We start from the raw sequence: 19,759 nt of genomic DNA, 5'->3' as shown, positions 1-19,759 counted from the left end.
GGGGGTGTCACATTCATGAGACTGATGTTCTAGTTTTTTTGCTCTGATTTCCCTTGCTTATCACTTCATCCTGTAGAGAGTGCTCATGGATTTATGAATACAAGATGCTGTGTAAACCTAGGATTTCAGAAACACTCACTTTATTTGTTATTTCTACTGATCTCTGTGCATATTCACTAATTTGGTATTTAAGCAGTAGAGACAATAGTGGGATTTTGTTGTTTTGTTGTTTCTCAAAATGCAAATACCTGTGCATTATTATTAACAGGAAATGACAACATGCCTTTAATTGCTCTTATAAGTGTTTAAATAAGATGAACCTGACTGTTCAATTATAAACTTCTTTGAAAGAAAAAAAGTTAAGGTAAGGAATGATATTTACAGCCAATTTTCAAATATAGTAAAATATAATATAAAAATATTCTGCAATATAGAAATATTGTGGAAAAGACATGCTAGCAAGTAAGAGAGATTATATGTGCTAAAAGGCCAACCTGTAGGTTCAGATTCTTCTTCATAACCTGCAGAGTCACTGGACTGTTCCTCGGGTATTTGTTCAGTTTCAGGTGGAAGCTGCTCATCATTGTCCTCAAATTCTGTTGGCAAAAATAAAACCATTAGTAACTTTAACAAACCCATTGAGGGGTGATGGAGGCACTATAGAAATAAAGATATTTTAGGATCACACTGCAACACTTATATTTGATGACCTGCAAATAAGGAGTTAGTTACTTTAATGCTCACTGCCCAAAACATTTTAAGATCAGCAACCTGATCCGAGGGGAAAGGCAGACCATCTATCAGATGCCACATGACTGTGAATAAAATGGAGAAGTACTTTATTTCAGTACTTTTAAGAATATTTTTCATTCATTATAATCTATGTGTCCTGTGCTCAAACTATACTCAAAACTAAGACCTTGCAAAAGAGCACAATTTGTGTTCTACAGAACAGCTCCTATTTAGCAGAAGTGCTTCTGACTTGAAGAAAGGCTTGTACATCTGAAGGTTGGTCTATGTTTCTAACTGTATTAGTTGTTCAATAAAGAATAAAACTTTTTCCTATAAGCCTTTTTTTGCTTATGACCTTGGACCATTGTTAGAGTAATAAAACACCACTAGTACATCTGAACACATTATGATTACCCAAAACTCAAATCATATTAAACAACAATCTATTCTAAAATCCAAAATCACAGCATTTTTTTTTCATGTACATCTCTTGTTTTTGGCAAAGAAACCACAAACATCATGAAAAACATGTTGGAAACATTGAATTTTTGATTTATGCAGAATCAGGAAACTTTATCTCATAAACAAGCATCTTCTTATATGGTTAGCAGACAAAAAAACACAACCTATAGCATGTGTCAAATTGAGAAAATTCTTCACTTATTCTAGTCCTTTATTTCTTTTTGTTATATGCAGGAATGCAGTCAAGCAAAATGAGTTTTGACGGTCTGTAATAAATAAATCAAGAGTCCATAATATACACAAAGTGGAAAGTGACATGCAGAAAAGTATGTGCAAAACGGAAGACACTTTGTTAAGGCTGTCAACATACAAATTCTCACATGCAAACATAACTTAATTACAGACAGTCCTAGAAACTTCAAGGGAAATAGCTGTGGCACAGAAACTTGTCTGAATTTTTACAGTGTGTCTAAACACTTCAGAGATTTCATTTACAAGACTAGTGCTGGAGAGGGTCAATGAAGACAGACGCACAGATATTAAACAAAGTAAATTAAGAAGATGTCTTTTTTCTTACAGACGTTCAGAAAGTGACAAGAGATTTCAGAGAGGCTGCTGGCTCTAATCATAGGTTTTTGTTCTTTTTTTTTTTCCTGCAAAGGAATGCATAGCTGTACTAAACCAATTCCCTTTAGCCTTTGTTTCTCTGAATGACAGACTAAAAGAATTTAAGAACTTAAGGTATTTCGGATCTAACTGAGAAACTTTATAACCTTTCTGTTTCAAATTTTGAAATTTCTCTGCCTAAAATGCTGTGATTGCAGGTATTAAAATTTAATTGTCATATCTGGCTTATGAAGGAGGGCAGAAAGTGGCTTTGAAGATCATGCAACTTTGCTCAAAGACTGAACAAACTGTGAAGGTATTATCACTACAGCTTGCTTTGAAGTTTGTGTTATAAGTAATTTGCTACCCCTTGTCTGTAGATTAATAAACTGTCCTTGTTCAAAGTCTCTCACTGAAAATCCTCCAGTTAGAGGTAGATAAAAAACAAATCAGGATGCAAGCCAGCCAAGAAAAACAAAGGAAATATATTTAGAGGCTGTAGGACTGAACACACATCAGCTGCCTGGTAAATGTTATAATTACAATTGATTTTAAAAAGCATTTATCTTCAAAGACTAAAGAGGAAATGTCCTAACATGTACAGGTTTAATTATTATTATATTTATTTTTTGTTACTGTTTAAAATACCTTACTGAATTTAACACAATGATAAAAAATAAAAAAGCAAGAAGATAACATAAAAGCTAGAGATGGGTATTGATTCAACCCTCCATCTGTAATATGAGAAAGGGGGGCTGGGATCAGTATTACAGAGTTTATAACAAATATAGATATTAACAGCTGTAAAGGACAAGCATGGGAGGTGACAGCTGGAATTATCAGCTCCAGCTACTCGGTGATTTCTTGCAAGAGCTTCTGCCCAAATAGCAAAAGTAGCAGAAGAGGCATCAGTGAAGATGGGTCTGTATGAACGGAGCTACAGGGACTGAGGCACAGGCAAATGCACGTTCCAGTTGAGTCTGCTTCAGGAAGGGGGTAATCTCTGGCAGGAAAACAGGGCTGACAAATAAAGTACAGAAAAAAAAGCCTTAAACCATGACAACTGTTTGCTTCAGTGGACGAGATCAATCCTATATTTTATCACTGAAACATGGCAAGAAAGAAATATGCCAAGTTTTACCTCAGGAAGATTGGAATGAACCCACAGATCTACCTGAAGCTGTATAACTCTTCTATGATGCCTGAAATATATTCTCATGAAGTCATATAACTGTCTCCTAGTATAAAAAAATCCATACTCATGCAAAGCTGCTGCAAAAATGCTTAAATACGGTAAGAAATTCCTGAAAATAATTCAAGCTCAGAACTATTGCGTCAAAGCACATGAAAAAAGACGTGGGGCTATAATTTTCATCTAGAGATGATAAGCAAGATTTACAACATAAATTGTTCTGTGTACTTTCAAGAGACATTTTCAGTGTTGAACTTTCTAACTCCCTTAAATAAATTTGTTAAATTTACCCGAAGTCTCCTTCTCCATTTACTTTCACTCTCATTAAGACACATGTAAGTACCTTGCTCATTACTGGAACCATTTTTTCCTTTTAAACACAAACGATGTTATGAATCTGAATGTGTACGGTCCTGAAGCAATCCCAGTTATTTTAGTGTCCCACTGAGGTTACATAAACTGCAATTATTCAAATGCACATTTATTAATATGAGACGTCAACAGAGCATGATTGGGGCGCCGGAGTATTTTTTTGAGTTTTCATTTTTATACCGTAACTGCTATATAAAAAAAAACCCAAACTGTGAACATATAATCCAGTTATATTTTTGTAAAGACATGTCACATGGGAGAAAAGCTGCAGTCAATGTGCTGATGGCACTACATGCGAAATAAAACAGATATCAGGCTTAGAGCAGCATGACTGAAGTGTTTTGGTGAGTCAGTATTTGATTATTGAAATCAAACGTAGGCGTAAGAAAACATGATTTGCTCTGAACAAGGACTTACCACGTGTTAAGAGCACAAGTGTGTATACGATATTATTACTTCTATCATTAATAATTGTTGTTTTGATGTAATCAGATCAAAATGAGTTAGATATTCAAAACTAAGATGAAATTTGTTGTTTGAGACAGAGATAATAAAGTATCTGTGTAGAACCCTTTATATCTAATATTATAGAACTCGTTCACTTTGGAGAAGAGCTATGTGTTTTATTAGAAACTATAAATATAGAACTTTTTAAAAGTTTATATGCAATTTAAAGAACCCTACAAAGCTGGAGTATATTTTCAGAGTAGGTGAAATGTTACCTAAATAAATTAAAAGCATGTTATCATATTCTGTCTTATACTACCTTTAGCCCTGGTTATATGTAAGTAAAATATATGCCAGACTGGCTAATGAAAGAAAGCGTATGAGAGACATATTGACAATACAGATCTTAAGATTGGTCATAATATTTTTCTACAGAAAGCAGTATGTTATGTTTGAAAGGAAGACAGTAATGGCAGTCTAGGCTTCTGCTGTTGAGAGGAAAAAAAAGTGAGAATTCATGCACTTCAATTTTTAATTTCAGCTCCAGGCCTTATCTGATAATTTAGGCTATGATGGAGAAACCTTGAAATCCCATAGCAGAGAAAGAAAACAAAGTACACAGCTTGGTTGTTAATGTAGAGGCAGATACCCGTGTTTGGTATTTCATCTTGACCACAGATCCAAATCACACAGCGACACAGTGACATTCTTCTAAGAAAGTAGGCAGTGATTATAGAAGGTAAAGAGGAAAGTACAACCCTGCAACCTTTTTGACTGTTGAGATTTAAAAACATTGAAAATAACTGGAACTAATGCTAAACCTCAACCCAACTGACATAATTGTCTGAAGTGCAAAAATCCAGTCTATTTGTGACAGATTATTCAGTCTTGCTCAGGGCAATTATATTTTCATTGCTGGAAGCAAAGCGTAGCACAATTCTGATATCAAAGTAGGATCTTTGCAGGAAATAAAGAGTGGCTAAACAAAAATAATATGTGGTTCTGTCAATACATAAAGAAGCGAAGTAAGAAAGTCTTTACCCCAAATGTCGTGTTAACATTTTTATTAGAGGGCAAACCTCATTTAATACTCATAATTCTGTTATTTTTTATGTTGTTAGGTTATGATATTAAAGGCTAATCTCCATAAGCATAAAGGAGGGGAGGAACAATGACAGGTGGAGGAACCCCAGTAAGCTAATCAGAACAAACATAACCTTGTCTTGGCTACCCTCAGGGTCATTACAAGAGGATGATGAAGGCATTGTCTGGGTGTGAGATCAACCAGAGAGGCTGTCCCTGGCTGAGAGGGATTACTCCCTACAGGGTATGAGATTCATTAAGGGATGCCAGGAAAAGCAGTTTAGGATTGTGAGAGGCTTCTAATATTATGCGGCATTTTTGAGAAGGACCAAAGGCAAGGAGAAGGAGGGATCATTGGGAGGAACAAGCATGGATAAAAGAGTAAGAAGAGGATGAAAGAGGAAATGGGAATACGTGCTCAGATACATAACTGCATGGGTCTGGGGACATGGAGCTGCTGCCTTCTCACCTCTATCGAGCTACTGGATTCAGCAACTTACAATGTATGTTGCTATAAGATTCAGCAATTTTTAATACATGTTGAAAGGCAGCCACTCCTAAAATAATTTCCAATCCGCTTTAATTGCTTCAGGCTGAGCTTCTTGGAGGAAGAACAGAAAATCAGACAGTTTTGTGATTTTCTTATCAGCTGTTGGCTAAGTTCCAACAACATTTTCTAACTTGCGAGGGGATACAGATTTTTCATGAGTAGGAAGTTTCAATACAGTTAATAACCCACTTAGAAAACTTTCTAGAGGAGATAGAGAGTCCTGTCCTTTGGATTTATTGAAAACCATAACTGTACTGGCTGATTTAATACACATCTCTGTTCTGTAGCATCCATTAAGAATGATACATAGAAATGAGTGCCTGAATCAGTGAAGGAAGCAAAGATAGTAATATAAAATCATTTTTCTAGATGCTGAATGTAAAAATGGAAATAAAAACTATAAAATCTGCATAAAACTCAAATTGCTAAATTATTTGAAACACATAATTAGGTAACATAGAAGTCAAATGATACACACTCTTACCTCTTTCCTCAGCAGCCTGTAGAGATTGCTCTTCCTCTGATGTCAGTATTTCTTGCATTTTTCTTCTGTAAGTAAAATATTATTAATCTTAAGACTTATATAAATACTACTGAAGCAAGTTGCAGATATGTAACGTAAATGTAAAGTAAAGATGTGGAAATATAACGTTGGGAATTGAAATATAATTTGAGTTGTACAAAATAAAAATCAAATATGTTTTATCATGTAAAATGTTATTGTCTCATTGCATCAAAAGGCTGGACTAATGAAAGGCTAATGAAAATGCATTTAGCAAGAGAATCTTCTGCTATCATACTTACTGATCTAAATGAGATATTCCCCAAAGTTAACACATAATTTCCTATACATCACAACTAGTGTACTTTTTTAGTACATTTGTGTTGATAAATGCACCGATACTTTTAACTCAAAGTAAGGCTAGAATTTTCTTGTGCTTGTTTTATACATTCAGACATTTGGAATATTTTACCTTGCTTCCTCTTCCTCTTCTTCTTTCTTTTCTAATGCTTCATCTGTTAGTCTTTTCAAAATCTTAGAATTAATTTCATCCTTATTTGCTAAGTATGTTCTGTGTAGTATACAGGCTCCTGCAGTACAATTGCACAACAGTAATGAGTTCTATGCATCTGTATAAAACTGAAGTTATTTGAGTTAGGAAAATTAATTAATACATCATAGACAACTTTCCTCCTACTTTTTAAAGCCAAGAAAAAGCACATATACCACTGAAATGTTATTATACTGTTGCTTTCTAAGGTTTTAGAGCTTTGTTTTCAATTTCAAGCACCTAATAAACTGGGTCTGGGATATGGGAAGGTTATGATGGAGGGGAGAGAACACTGAAAGAATTTGTCTTATATTTCTGTATATCATGCGTTACTCTGGTTATTTTGTTTTTATATGCATGAAGAAAACTATGAAGAAACAAACTAAAAAAGATTAAAATAAAAATATAAAGAATATACATACCTATACAACTACAGCTGGTTGACAGAAATGAAGAATATGCTGTTCCTACTAGGAACTCCACTGCCTTATTACCTTTGACAAATACATTTATGATATACGGTTGTGTGGCTGAAATCTATTTCCATTAGTGGAGTTATGCTAGTTTAGTCTAGTTCAGGGAACAGCTTACAAAGAAATGACTCAAAATTCTGTGAAAGTTTATACTCCACAACTGCATTATTATTTAAGCAACAGAAATCAGTGGGAATCAAATAAATAGTAAACACAATTGCCTAAATGAAAATAAAAATAAAAAATAACAAAATGAAACAAAACAGCTAGATTGAAGGAAACATATCCATAAGCAAAAAGTGGCAGTTTTAGGCAAACTTTATAGCAGATATTATGATCTTGTCTCTTTCACTTCACTTTAGTCATACTTGTTCCTCCCGTATCTCACATGATCACTATCATCAACTGACATAAAATGTATTTTTATCTAATTTTAAAACTGAGATAAAGTTAGATATCTAAAGCTCTCTGGACTGATTCTAGTATGGGGCAGCTACTGAGTGGTCTTGAACTAAGTATGAATAAACCCATCATTCCTTACTTGAAGGGAAGTTCCTACTACTGAAAGACCTTTTGATAATGTACTAGGTTGAACAGGTAATGATGAAACCTTGCTACGGGCCAATGAAAACTGTGGTTTGAATCAAGAGGCACAATCCATTAAGACATGCTATGGCAGGCAAACCTTTTAGCAGTGTATGAATCTGTTCAATTTTTCATGCCTGGTACTAATTTTCCTTCCTGCTTGAAACAATAAAGTAAAAATCCCTTCCTCTGAATTCATGAGTACTGAGCAATTGTACCAATCTGGATAAGAAGTTGGTCAACTTTTTTTGCCCCAGGATGGGGAACAGAATACACCTGCATACAGGTATTTCTCCTCTCCTTTTCTCATATCTATTGTTCGTATCTATTGGCTATTTTGCAAGTGGGGAAATCAATGCGCAGGCAGGGAAATTGGACTGAGAGCCCCATTGCAAGCTGGTGGCCAGCAAGATACAGAATACAAAAGTCTGAAACTGCTAGAGTCCAGTGGTATTTACTGCTGATTGTAAATAAAAGGTAATTTTAAATAGGATTATAAATAGGAGGAATTTTCTTTACTGCTTTTGTAACGCATTCTTGTTTTCAATTCTGTGTAATTCCCTTAATTCAAATTGTAAGTAATTTGGGCTACCCATTTTGATTCACTGGATTCTTCCTTCTCTAGACCCCTGAAACTTTATAAAGGGTACATAACTACTAGTTTTTCATATAAGTGTGCTTTATATATGGATATCAACACAGAAAAAAAAAATTAAGTTTTGTTAGTGGATATTTACTAACCATTTTTTTCTGTATCCTTCAGACAGACAACAGTGTCAGGTAAAAGTCCTTTTCCTGATAAAGCTGACCAGTGATCTACTGACAGAGGGTAATTATCCACTACCCATCCTCCTTTTGCTGGAGCACCAGGAAACCTGTCTTTGTTGTTCTTCATAAGCTGTTATAAAATGTCAGGTTCAGTAACATAAAATGACTAGGATAGTCTGTAAGCTGTTAAAAAAGACTGCACAATACAAAATGATTTTCTAAATGTCATTATTTTTTGCTATTGTCATTTCAGGTCAATTAAAAAAAAAGACATTTATAACTTTATATGCCTGAAGGAAATAAAAACATTTTAAACAAAAAGAGCTTAATGTGCCAGCAGTTTTTTAAGGTTGCTTATAAAGAATTTAGATTCCAGTTTCAATAGTTACAAACCAGTGAAAAAATCTTAAAAAATTCAAGATTCTTGGATAAACCTTCATATACAACTATTTTCAAACACTTGTATCTGGTGTTGAGCTCTTTAATAGTGACTAAGAGTATAAGAATAGGGCAAGCATACAGTGATACTTTCCTCAGCTAATTCTCCCAGCCTTTAACAATTTGTAGCCCAGGTATTTTCCGTAACAGAAATAATTTTTATATATATGTATGTAGTAGTCCTTGTCTTTCATGATCTTGCTCAGTCTCTCCTCAATCCTGTGTATCAGACTATGTGATATAAACTAAACTGATCTTTCAAATGGAAAAATATAGAACATACATCGATAATGTATAGACTATTACAGGTTGCTCTTAGAAAAAAATGCTTTGCCATATAGTACTTGTTTTACCTCTGCAATAGCTCTCTCCAGTACTTCAGCATATGTTTCAGGTGACAGTGTAACTTCAGAGACTGATGCACTTTTTACGGCTTCTTCTACCATTGCTTGAACTTCTGGGTGGTCAGCAGTTATCTCTGACATTCCTAACAATATAGATATTTTTAATGTACTTCACAAAGTTCCGAAATACTGATTTCCTCTGGTAAGGAATAACTGCTAGGCAATTAGATCCAGCCAATTCATAATTACAGTGCAGCAGTCATTTTAAGCAATGTTACCCAATCATACTGAGAAAGAATCAAATACCAGTTCTTCTGAATGCAGTTCTAGAGGGTATTTCATAAAGTTTTAAGATCTTATTTTATTCTCTCATTTAAAAAAAACCCCGCCTTTTTAACTGTACAGTGCTTTCCATCACTAAGTGAAATATTATTTCAATATGAATGGAATTACTTTTGTGTACTCGAACAATCAGGCACCTGCAGCACCCAAGAGTTGAGTTTGATTTGATTTCTCTTTGATTCCTAAATCAAACGCTTGTCCAGATTAATTTAAAAACCAATGCAAATCATACATCCAGACAGTATATTGTCAACAATCAAGAATCCTGAATTCCCTAAGATGCATAAAACTTTCATATTCGATCCATATTTTGCTATTAATTGCTGACACAACAGACTGGAATTGTTTAAAAAAAAATTAAGGAACACTCAGAGTTATTTCACAGCTTATATACTAATTAGATAAAATTTGGTAAAGGACTGTTTTATGCAAATACAATATCTACTATTGGAAAAAATGCCATATTTACTTTCTGTAATTATGCCAAGATTTCTCACTGATTGTGTTGATTCTTTTTTGCATGTACAAACTTACACATTATCAAGTTATTTTTGCCAAGTTACAAGCTCTCTGGGAAAGGTACAATATCTTACTAAGTCTTTCCGTTCTGCAAAAAAACTCAATTCAAGCAGCAAAAACTCCCACTTCTGAATTCAGGTTCTCTCTTCACTTTTTTTTTTGTTGTTTGTGTGCAAATTAACACCTATTCTCCTTGTCTACTAAAAAATTCTGAAAAAATCTTATGCTATAAAAAGATATGTAAGTGAAAATACCAAACTTTTCATCAAAATACATGCTTAGTGCCAAAAAAGGTCAGTGTGAGGTTTTTAGCCTGGGCGCTAACACGGCATTAATTGGTTGATATCCTTCAATGACAAAATTAGCCATTTTATTTTAGGTTTCTCAAAACAACAGTTTCAGCAACAAGGAAAAATTTTAAAATAGTCTTACAAGTGTAAATGAGGAAAAAAAATCTTTCACTTTTTATTTTGCAAGGCACACTGAAGGCATGGAAAGGCATGTTTAAAATAGGTAAGGTTTACTTTTTACCTTCTTGGATAATTGCAGATTTTATTGTACTCCCCTCTTCCCAGTTTATTCCCTCTCTAGTTTTAGTGGTTTCTTTAGTATTATCTGCTTCTTGACACTACTATGTGCTCGCAAGTCTCCTATAGTTTTGAAATCACACTAATTTCACAGAAAACTAGATCAGTAAAAACCCCTTTTCTACAAATACTTCACCACAAAATCCATCTGACTAAGCCAGCTCCATGTCAGCCCGCTCTTCATCTGCAGTCTCCCAATCTGTGGAATCCCCCAACACACCTCCTGGGAATCACAAGCACTTTCCAGCCCTAGTGAAGGCAAGACTAGTACCCATCAGCCTGTCAGAAACAAACGGCTCTCTAGCAGTACCAGTTTTTATATGTCTGTTTCTCCCTTTGAAAGAAAAGATCAGAAGTATGACAAAAGCCAGAAAAGAGTTAAAAAATACACAAGTCCTGAACACTTCTTCAGTTCAACATATTTACTACCCTCCCCTGTTTCTCTCCCAAAACAGAACAATGTGGTTCTGTTTGAGCTGGATGTCATCTAAGCACATTCACAGACTGGACGCTCTGAGTGTGTATATGTTAACTTTTCAGTTTGAATCAGAAGAGTATTTTTTAAGTGAATCTCCTGATCCTTCCCATGCTTTGGTACACATAGCAAAGCAGTATTGAAACATGCAAGCTAATTGATTCCTTCCAGCTGCACATTTACTATGCTGAAACAATTAAGTGTTCAGCCCATGAGATCACAATACAGCTAACCTGAAAGTCCTCCATGCATGACATGGATATTGAGTCCTAAGCACCAGCTGCTTCAATCTCCTCACCCACTCTGGCAGTAGACAGAAATTCTGAGGGCTTCAGTGAAGTTTCGTAGCATCACTGCCTATCCCTGAACTGGACTTGGGAGCACTCAGGAAAGTCAGGGCTTCATTTACCTAATGAAACTGATATTAAGCCTTTTGCACAATTTTTAGTGATTCTCTGTAATTTTCTCAAAAGGCAGAATTTACTAGGTAATTAACTAAAAAAATTCTGTTAGGAATAGAAAATACTTTCTGGGATAGTTACCTCTAAATCTAGATTCAAGCTTCCAAAAATATTTAATTTCCCCCTCTGAAGCTTTGTTACGTTGTAACAATTTACATCCTTCACCTGTTTGTGGCTCTGTTTGCAATAAAATTGCTTGAGCTCTCCAAGGTTATTAAACAGCAGTTAAGTTCTCATAATCCTAATATGATTTCACGCACCTGTCCTCAAAAGTATTTACATAGCCAGGACTCTGGAACATAACACTGTTTAATGCTTTTAATTTTGGTGTCATAGTTCAACATTATTCTTACTGTAATACCAATGGTTTTTTTGTATCGCTGTCAGCTTCTATGTCTTGCAGCACCAGAGGAATATACTGACTTCTTGCCAGATGTGTATCTAACATAAGTAAATCAAATACAGTGATTCCTTGCTAAGCTGAATAAGGCAAAATTGAACCACAACTAGAGGAACCTGGCAAGGGTAGTTCCAATTCAATAGAAAAGAAATAATTTTGAAAAAACCCACAAAATTTCCTGCAAAAAGAAAACCCAAATTTTGCTTAACAGATATTAAAAGAACATATTATTTTCACCTTTTCAAAATATTTTCTGAATTCATCAAACTGCAAAAACCCGGGCAGCTTAAGAAGTCTACGTGACCAGAGCTGGAGAGTCTTGTGAATGTGCCATCTGAGACAGGGTACTTGGAAGGCTGCTCCAAAGTGGAAAATCTGTAGATTATGGGTTTGTAGCAGCCTAGCCGACAAACTGCTTTCTTGAAGAAAAATTCCAATTTTGCAGAGATTTAACTTGTCAGAAAGTCTTTCAAATGGAAAGTTTCCAACCAGTACCAGTCAGAACCAATTTCTTCTTTCAAAAATAGCTCAGAAAACTGCTTCCTTCATATGGCCCTCAATTTCAGAGGATTTATATATAATATAAAAATACCGAATTCTACTCATATATACCTGATTCTATATATATACATGATTCTACCCTTCACTGCATGATCTTTTATTTTATATTAAATGCACAACTGTAACAACTTCTGTAGCATTTTATAAGTTGAAGTGACAGCAATTACTTCAGTTAAATAATCTAAAGCAAATAAGATAGCTTCAAAGACCGCAAAACACCTTATTCACCTGATTCACCAGACTGTTTTTCTAATTCCAACCTATTTTTTACTGCTGTTATAGCCCCTTCTACTGTATCCCTTCGCACTCGCTCAATGTTTTCTTCTCTTAATTCTTCCATATGGGGTTGAATGAGTTTGGCAATATCAAGAACCTAGGGAAATTATTTGAAAAAATAAAAAAATCACAGAAGAGAAATACAGCATCTGATCCAACTTCTATTTAATGAAATAAATTTGAAAAAGCCTGGCAAATGTCAGAAAAATTGACATATTATTCAAGTGCAGGAGTTTTAACTTGTGGAAAAAATGATTTCTAATTTTCATTTACATTTCATTACTTTAGATACAAAAGTTATTAATAATATTATTGTGCTAAGACAAATAATTGACACATAAATAAAAATATTTTTGAAATTTAGCTACTTTTATATAAATGAATTCCACTAAATTACTGTCTCTCCTCTGTAATGTGCATGTTAATAACACAACAGAATGTGCTTAACTGATTCCCAAGCCTCAGCTGATACCCTCGTTATGCAAAACATTTATAAACCTACCTTTCCTTTATATTTGTGTGCAATTAGGTTACAAATAGTTGTTCTTCCAGAGAAAGGAGGACCAAATACTAGTACTTTACAAGGAGGAAGTGGCATTGGTGGTAATAGGTAAGGCCGTGGATTCAACATAAATGCTTTCAATGCCTCTGGGGATGACAGTATGTACATTTTACCTAGAAAACTTAAAACAGAAGAGAAGCTAACAGATAAAAGCAGTTTTATATAAATATATATATACAGATATATATATATATAATAGTAATAAATAAATAGAAATAAATATAAAAGGTGTTAAATTCTGCTAACCTGACAGCTAAGTCTGGGTTTCCCATTACAATATCACCTTCCTTTAGAGCCACAGGACATGCTTGGCCCCACCTGCTTCTACGCCATTGATATCTGCGTGCAATTAGTGCGCAAGATGACAGAACCCGGAAAAGTTCATCCTGTTTATTAAAACAGCAATAACAGCACATGTAATTTTTGTCTGAAGCTACATATGCCTTGTTTCTAGCCCTTTTAAAAATATTTTTTTGAAAATAAGCAAACCAAAAAAGAAACCCACATCATGCTTTTTAGAATATTTTTTTAAATTTACGTATTTTTGAATCGTAGGACAATCTTAAGGAGAAAATATTTACTTTTTCAATTTTATTTAATAAGAATAGTACTTGAAATAGTTTCTGTAGGCTTCATTTATTATTTTCAGAAATTTAAAATGATAAAGAGGTACAATGGGGTATCATGTGGGGGAATAGCAAGGCCAAAATATCTCTTTCAGGCATGCAGAAATGTCATGTGATGCTAATAAGTTTATTAGACCTTTTACAGAAGGTGAATAGTGAGTGAATCCTAAATTTTATGGTGACTCTAAATTATTCAGAAAAGTACAAACAAGTGCTAGCTGTGAAGAGCTGAATCTAAGAAGCCAGGCATTAAAATAGCAGTTTTTCTCAGAAAATGATGAGTTGTCACTGACTGTCACTACTCAGGAATAGATCTTGGAATTATAATACATGCATCCAGAAAAACATCTGGTCAATGCCCAAGAGCAGTCAGAAAACTGACCTGTATATTCAGAATGTTTAGCAAAGAGAGAACAGAAGATAAAGTTTTATTTTATTGTATAAATCGTGCCATCATTTTTAATGCTATGTGCATTCTGCCACCCTAATATCAAAAAGTACTCATTAGAATTGGAAAAATTTCAGAAAAAGGTAATATGACTGATCAATCACACAAAAAATTTTTCATGTAAGAAGAAATAAGATCAGACTGGAACTCTTCAGACCAGGAAAAAAGACAGCTGTGTAAGAACAGGACAGAAGTCTGAAATCATGAGCAGATTAATATGCCCTATTAAAGGGCAGATACAGAGAATACAACTATTTACTGACTTTTGCATATCAACAACTGGAGGACACTGAGCTAAAAGATGGCAGGTGCAACACAAAGGGAAGCAGCAGAATTCCTTGCCCCAAATACTGTGGATGCTAAAAGCTTATACACAGACAAACACACAGACTAAGTAATAAATATAGATGTTTCTCTGAAAATGTATAGAGGGGTCTCCCATTTACAGTTCCACTTATATATTCAAAGTTTTGTTTAAGAAACAGGAAAGATGAGTGCAAGTGAATATAGGCAAAGACATTTATGCAAAGACTTCTGTTTCTCAGTTTTAAGGGACACAAATTACAGTTGTCATGATTCAGAAAAAATCAGCACTAACTTGTCATGTTCTAATTAATTACAGAAAATACAATGTATGTGATTTCAGCTATGCAGGATGTTGCTAAATTGGTATTAGCATGTTGTTTCTCATTCAGGAAAAGACTGAAGACTGAGCTAAGAGTCAGCTGTTGAGGTTGTTATTCTTTGGCTAAAGTTTCTTTATTTTCTTGGAAGGAATTCATTCTTCCTTCACTGCTAAAACAAACATTTTGTTCAAAATTTTATTATAATCACCTAATTATTTTTTTTAATGGCGGACTTTTTTCTTTTCATGCTGTTTTAAGTGGATTTCAGTCCCAGAGTTATTGTAAAATCACATTCTAGAAGATCAAGGCTCAAAAAATGCCCTTATTGCATGGTTAAACAATCTGGTTGCTTGAAACAAAGATGTTATAAGCTTACAGCAGAAAATAATTTTTTTTTAAATAATTATTAAAGTCAATCACATTTTAGAAAAGCATACTTACATTTTCCAGTCCCTCCAGCATTTCTTCTTGCTGACTTTGAAGTCTAGTTACGGGAGCTCCATTTCGAACACCCAGAGATTGAAGTCGAACTACCACTGACTGAAGAGAAAATAATTCTTGACCTAGTACTAATCAGAAGTACTTTTGTGATCTGAAAGGACCCCCAAAGTATTTCTGAAATTGTAACGCATTATTTATATAATGGCTACATATACACTGAGGCCCAGTTTCTAGCTTGGGCCTAGTTTTAACAAGCTACGTGGCAGTGCAAAATGCTGAACCACAGCCTCATTATGTTGTGAATCCCAAGCCTTCTAAAGGAATAGACTGTGAAGAATTCTTTCCCACAAAGCAGTGGAAATATTCAGAAAAGCTCCAATCTGAAAATGAGGAAAACCTCTTTAGGAGATGAGATTATGCACACTCAGAAGTAATACAGCTTTGGGTAATTTATTTAAAAAGATATGTGAACCAGATGTCTGCCAATGAGAATCAGATTATATTAAATTTAATTGAAATATTTCCTGAATGTAATCTTACTTGTATGCAAGTGTTCTTTAAATGAAAAAGCAAATTTTGTCATGTTTGGACTAGTTTCGCCTTACTTATAGGTAAAATGGTTGGAATCATTACACAACTTGTTTGCCTTTACTATAAATCTTCTGTTGCAATGTTCACAAACAGTATAAATGAGGAAATTTTATGTTCCAACTCTGCAAAATTAATTGGTTTTTTTTTTTTTTCCCACAGGACTACTCTTGGTAGTAAAGTTAAGCATAAATTGAAATAATACGTATTGTAATTGACTCAATTTGTTTCTAACAACAGAGGGGAAAATGCAGGAGCAGCTCACTTCCCACATTGTCAAAGACAACCTCTCACTTCATTTTCAACCTTATAGTTTGGGTTCTGATTTGAAGCAACTCTTATTTCTGATGCAGGGGGTAAGATTATTTACATTCAAATTTCATCATTGCAGTTTTTTAAGAGGGAGAATGAGTTGCCATGTTATGAGCTAAAAATCTAGACACAAGCTCTGAGAATTGTTAAAAGAATGAAGTGTCTTCTATTACACTGTAAGACAATAGCAAAGTTAATAAAAAATCTGCCATTATTTTAGACATCAGCACAAAATAAGTCAATTCTGTAAGTACATAGTACTGAAAATGTTTTAAGTTCTAATGTTAATAATGATATTTTACACTAATGAACAAAATAAAGGGCTAAAACCAGATGGATATACTACAAGAGTTTGTAGCCTCCTTGAAAATATGTAACGTATATGCAAGCCTGGGGGCTGTGCAGTGAATCTTACAATTGTTTTAATAGAGCAACAAAAGCAAGCATTGCAAAGGTCATGTTTTCTAATAGTAATTAAATCAGTTTAAAATTTTGCCAACACCTTAATAAAGAAAATAATCCACAGAATTGAGAAATTATTCTCTAGTGAGGGTTAACTAAGTTGGTGCGTAGCTTACGACAAAGAGATCATCTGGTTGCTGATTTCCATCCAGTTCAATAAGATACTGGGAATCGTGTTCAGCCATCAAATCCTGTTTAAGAACAAAGACATACACGTCAACTGAGTAGTTAACCAGATAATGACATCGAGGCTTATCCTGTTCCTATACGTATCAAAGGCTGGACTCCTGTGGACTTCAGCAAAACTAAGATTCATTTTACTGGTGACTTGTAAAGTCTTCCGGAGAGAAACTTTAATTTGGTGATGGATAAATACAGAGAGAATTCCAAAACTGGAGTTACAATAGGTTCAGAAAAAAAAGATTAGATACCGTAGCTAAAATGCAAGACAGCTACAAAGTATCTAGATACAGGAATGTCTTCTAATTGTCTAACTACCTTAATTCTCTGCTGGAAAACAGTGACAAGGTTTTTATATTTATATTAATACATTCATAATATTTGCTTTTGTACAATAGCAACACATTTATTGACTCAGTTTATGGCTAACTAAAATCCCACAGATTGCAGATTGTCTGCAGTACCTTGGTGTGGCCAACTATTTCGTGTTGTTGTTGTACATTAGGTTTCCTCCCTAACCGTAATAATTTCACATTTATTTCTACTCAATTTCATCCTAACAACTTATCAAGAAATCAAAGTCTGTTCTCCAAAGTTCTTTCTATCTACCTATCCCAGTACAGTGCAAACTGCACATCTCATAAGCTTTGTAAATTTTTTTTATTTTCATCATCTGAACCTCTACCTGGGCCAATGATAGGCTGCTATATTCTTTTAATGTATTAGCGGACCACTAAGTATGTTCACCAATATATTTATCATTAATGAAACCTAAGTAAGACCTAACAACTACTGTTCAAAGTGTTGGAAGTTTGCTGTACATTCTAAAGTAATTTAATCTAAGCAAGTTTCCATTAGTTTATTTAAGAGAAATCCATGTGAGATTGTATAATGATTAATGATATGACAGTTTCTGCTTTCCCCTTCACAGCAATAACAAACTTGTTATTCTAGCAAAGAACATTATATGAGTTTTACACAATTTTATCTATAGGTTTATTTGATCCACAGGGAATTTGAAGGGCATAAATAAAAAGTAATTGTCAAGTTTGCAGCAAATATGAGGCTTTTCCAGTTGCTCATACCAAGAGATTAAAAAAAGAAAAAAGAACAAATTATTGCTTTGGACCTGGGTGTTTTTTTGAAGGTTTTTTTGGGTTTTTTTTGGTTTGGTTGGTTTGGGTTTTTTGGGGGGATAGACATAGTAAATCCAATTTTCCTGAACACAACAAGGAAAGAAAAAAACGTGCAGCTGCAGAAATTAAATAAAGCAAACTGATGGGCTAATTATTTGGTATATAAATCTGCAAGCAATGAAGCTGGAGAGGAAGGGAATTTATTGTAGTGGAAGGCAATGGATGCAAAGAGCAGATTTTTACGGGATTGCATGCTGGAACAGACTCTGGTAATAGTGATGGTACACTGGGCTCTTTAAGTACTTCACTTCCTAGTTTAAGGAAGTGTCTGTGGTGGCAGGTATGGGTTCACTTTTAAAACCCAAAGTGGATTACTTTATCTTGGCTACAGAGTAGAAACAACACCTGCAGATGACAACTTTGTACCATTGATTTCAGCATAAATTTCAAATCTTGGGGATATGTTGTAGCATGCCTTGTGCCCACCTCCATACAATAAACCTCAGAGTAAAAAAGAAAAAAAAAAAAAATAGTGCAAGATATTTTAAACAATATTTTGTTATGCATAATCATAACATTTTGCTTTTTCTTACTTCTAAAGGATGAAGCATTATATCCTTATACATTCCAATTCTTTCCTCAGCATTTTCAAGAATATCTTCAGGCCTCTGCACTAATTGATGCAAAAATTTTGACATCTTAAGTGGATCTTCTGCAGTCTGCAGAATAAAAAGTTAAATACATCAAGATACAGAAATAAACAAATTTACTAAACTAATTTTTGTCTTTACTCAAAGGTAAATAAAGTAGCTTTCCAGGGTATTGCAATGAGAATTAGCTCAGTGATTGCTGACACTGATCCTATCTTGATGAAGTGCAGTTTCTGCAAATTGAGAGGAATGTGCCTAGAACTTGCATTGGTAAGTCTCTGGCCAGAATTATAAACCAGAACAATTCAACCTGAATTCAAAATTAATACCTTCATGAAAAAAAAAAAAAGAAAATCCTTTTGTAGTAGTCTGACACCAAAACCAGGAAACAAACAAGTATGGTGCAAATACTAGTAAAACTTGCTACAATAAACAAAAATTAAGAACTCTTATTTGCTTAGACCAAGAAACAGACAATATAGAGTCATCGTTATCCTGATACACCTTTTTAACTCACAGCAAGAAACTGTTCAGTGACTTCTGAGTTAGAAACTGAATCCAGGTTAGGCTATACGATAATCACAATTACCTGTCATTTAAACCTACCATTTAATTATTATCCCACATCTCTTAAAGCAGAACAGAAACTAAATTAAGATTAGAGTTCAGCAAAAATAATTCATAATGTAGTATGGTAATATTTTAGAATATTGGAATTTGTTTTGCTTTGTCTAGAGTACATTATAATACTTTGCATTATTTAGAAATCAGCAATATTTACCTCTTCTTCTTCCTGCTCTTCATCTTCTTCTTCTTCATCCTCTTCTTCATGCTGATCTTTCTCTTTCTTATGCTTTTCAATAATGTTAGGATCCCACTGGCTCCTCTGATATACCTGCCCTGAATCAGGGTGTTGCCTTTGTCCTGATATTCTTTGGCATAAGTCATGGTCTGAACACTAATAAGGAGTAATTACAAGGAAATAATGTATTTATTTTATTGC

General features: G+C 34.2%; 1 protein-coding gene across 1 annotated transcript in view; it reads right to left on the bottom strand.

Annotated features, from left to right (window-relative positions):
- Positions 1-19,759, bottom strand: part of AK9 (adenylate kinase 9) — a 55,648-nt gene that overhangs the window by 30,218 nt on the left and 5,671 nt on the right. The window contains exons 6-17 of the mRNA XM_014964480.1: positions 19,538-19,714; positions 18,700-18,825; positions 16,907-16,981; positions 15,429-15,527; positions 13,534-13,673; positions 13,228-13,408; positions 12,678-12,822; positions 9,114-9,247; positions 8,296-8,452; positions 6,419-6,536; positions 5,929-5,993; positions 495-596 (exon numbers count right to left, since the gene is read on the bottom strand). Of these exons, the coding sequence (XP_014819966.1) occupies positions 495-596; positions 5,929-5,993; positions 6,419-6,536; positions 8,296-8,452; positions 9,114-9,247; positions 12,678-12,822; positions 13,228-13,408; positions 13,534-13,673; positions 15,429-15,527; positions 16,907-16,981; positions 18,700-18,825; positions 19,538-19,714 (1,519 nt within the window). The remainder of the gene's footprint in view (positions 1-494; positions 597-5,928; positions 5,994-6,418; positions 6,537-8,295; positions 8,453-9,113; positions 9,248-12,677; positions 12,823-13,227; positions 13,409-13,533; positions 13,674-15,428; positions 15,528-16,906; positions 16,982-18,699; positions 18,826-19,537; positions 19,715-19,759) is intronic.

Source organism: Calidris pugnax, unplaced genomic scaffold (genome assembly GCF_001431845.1).
Source record: "Calidris pugnax isolate Ruff unplaced genomic scaffold, ASM143184v1 scaffold219, whole genome shotgun sequence".
NCBI lineage: Eukaryota > Metazoa > Chordata > Aves > Charadriiformes > Scolopacidae > Calidris > Calidris pugnax.
This window is presented reverse-complemented; position numbering and strand designations above follow the sequence as displayed.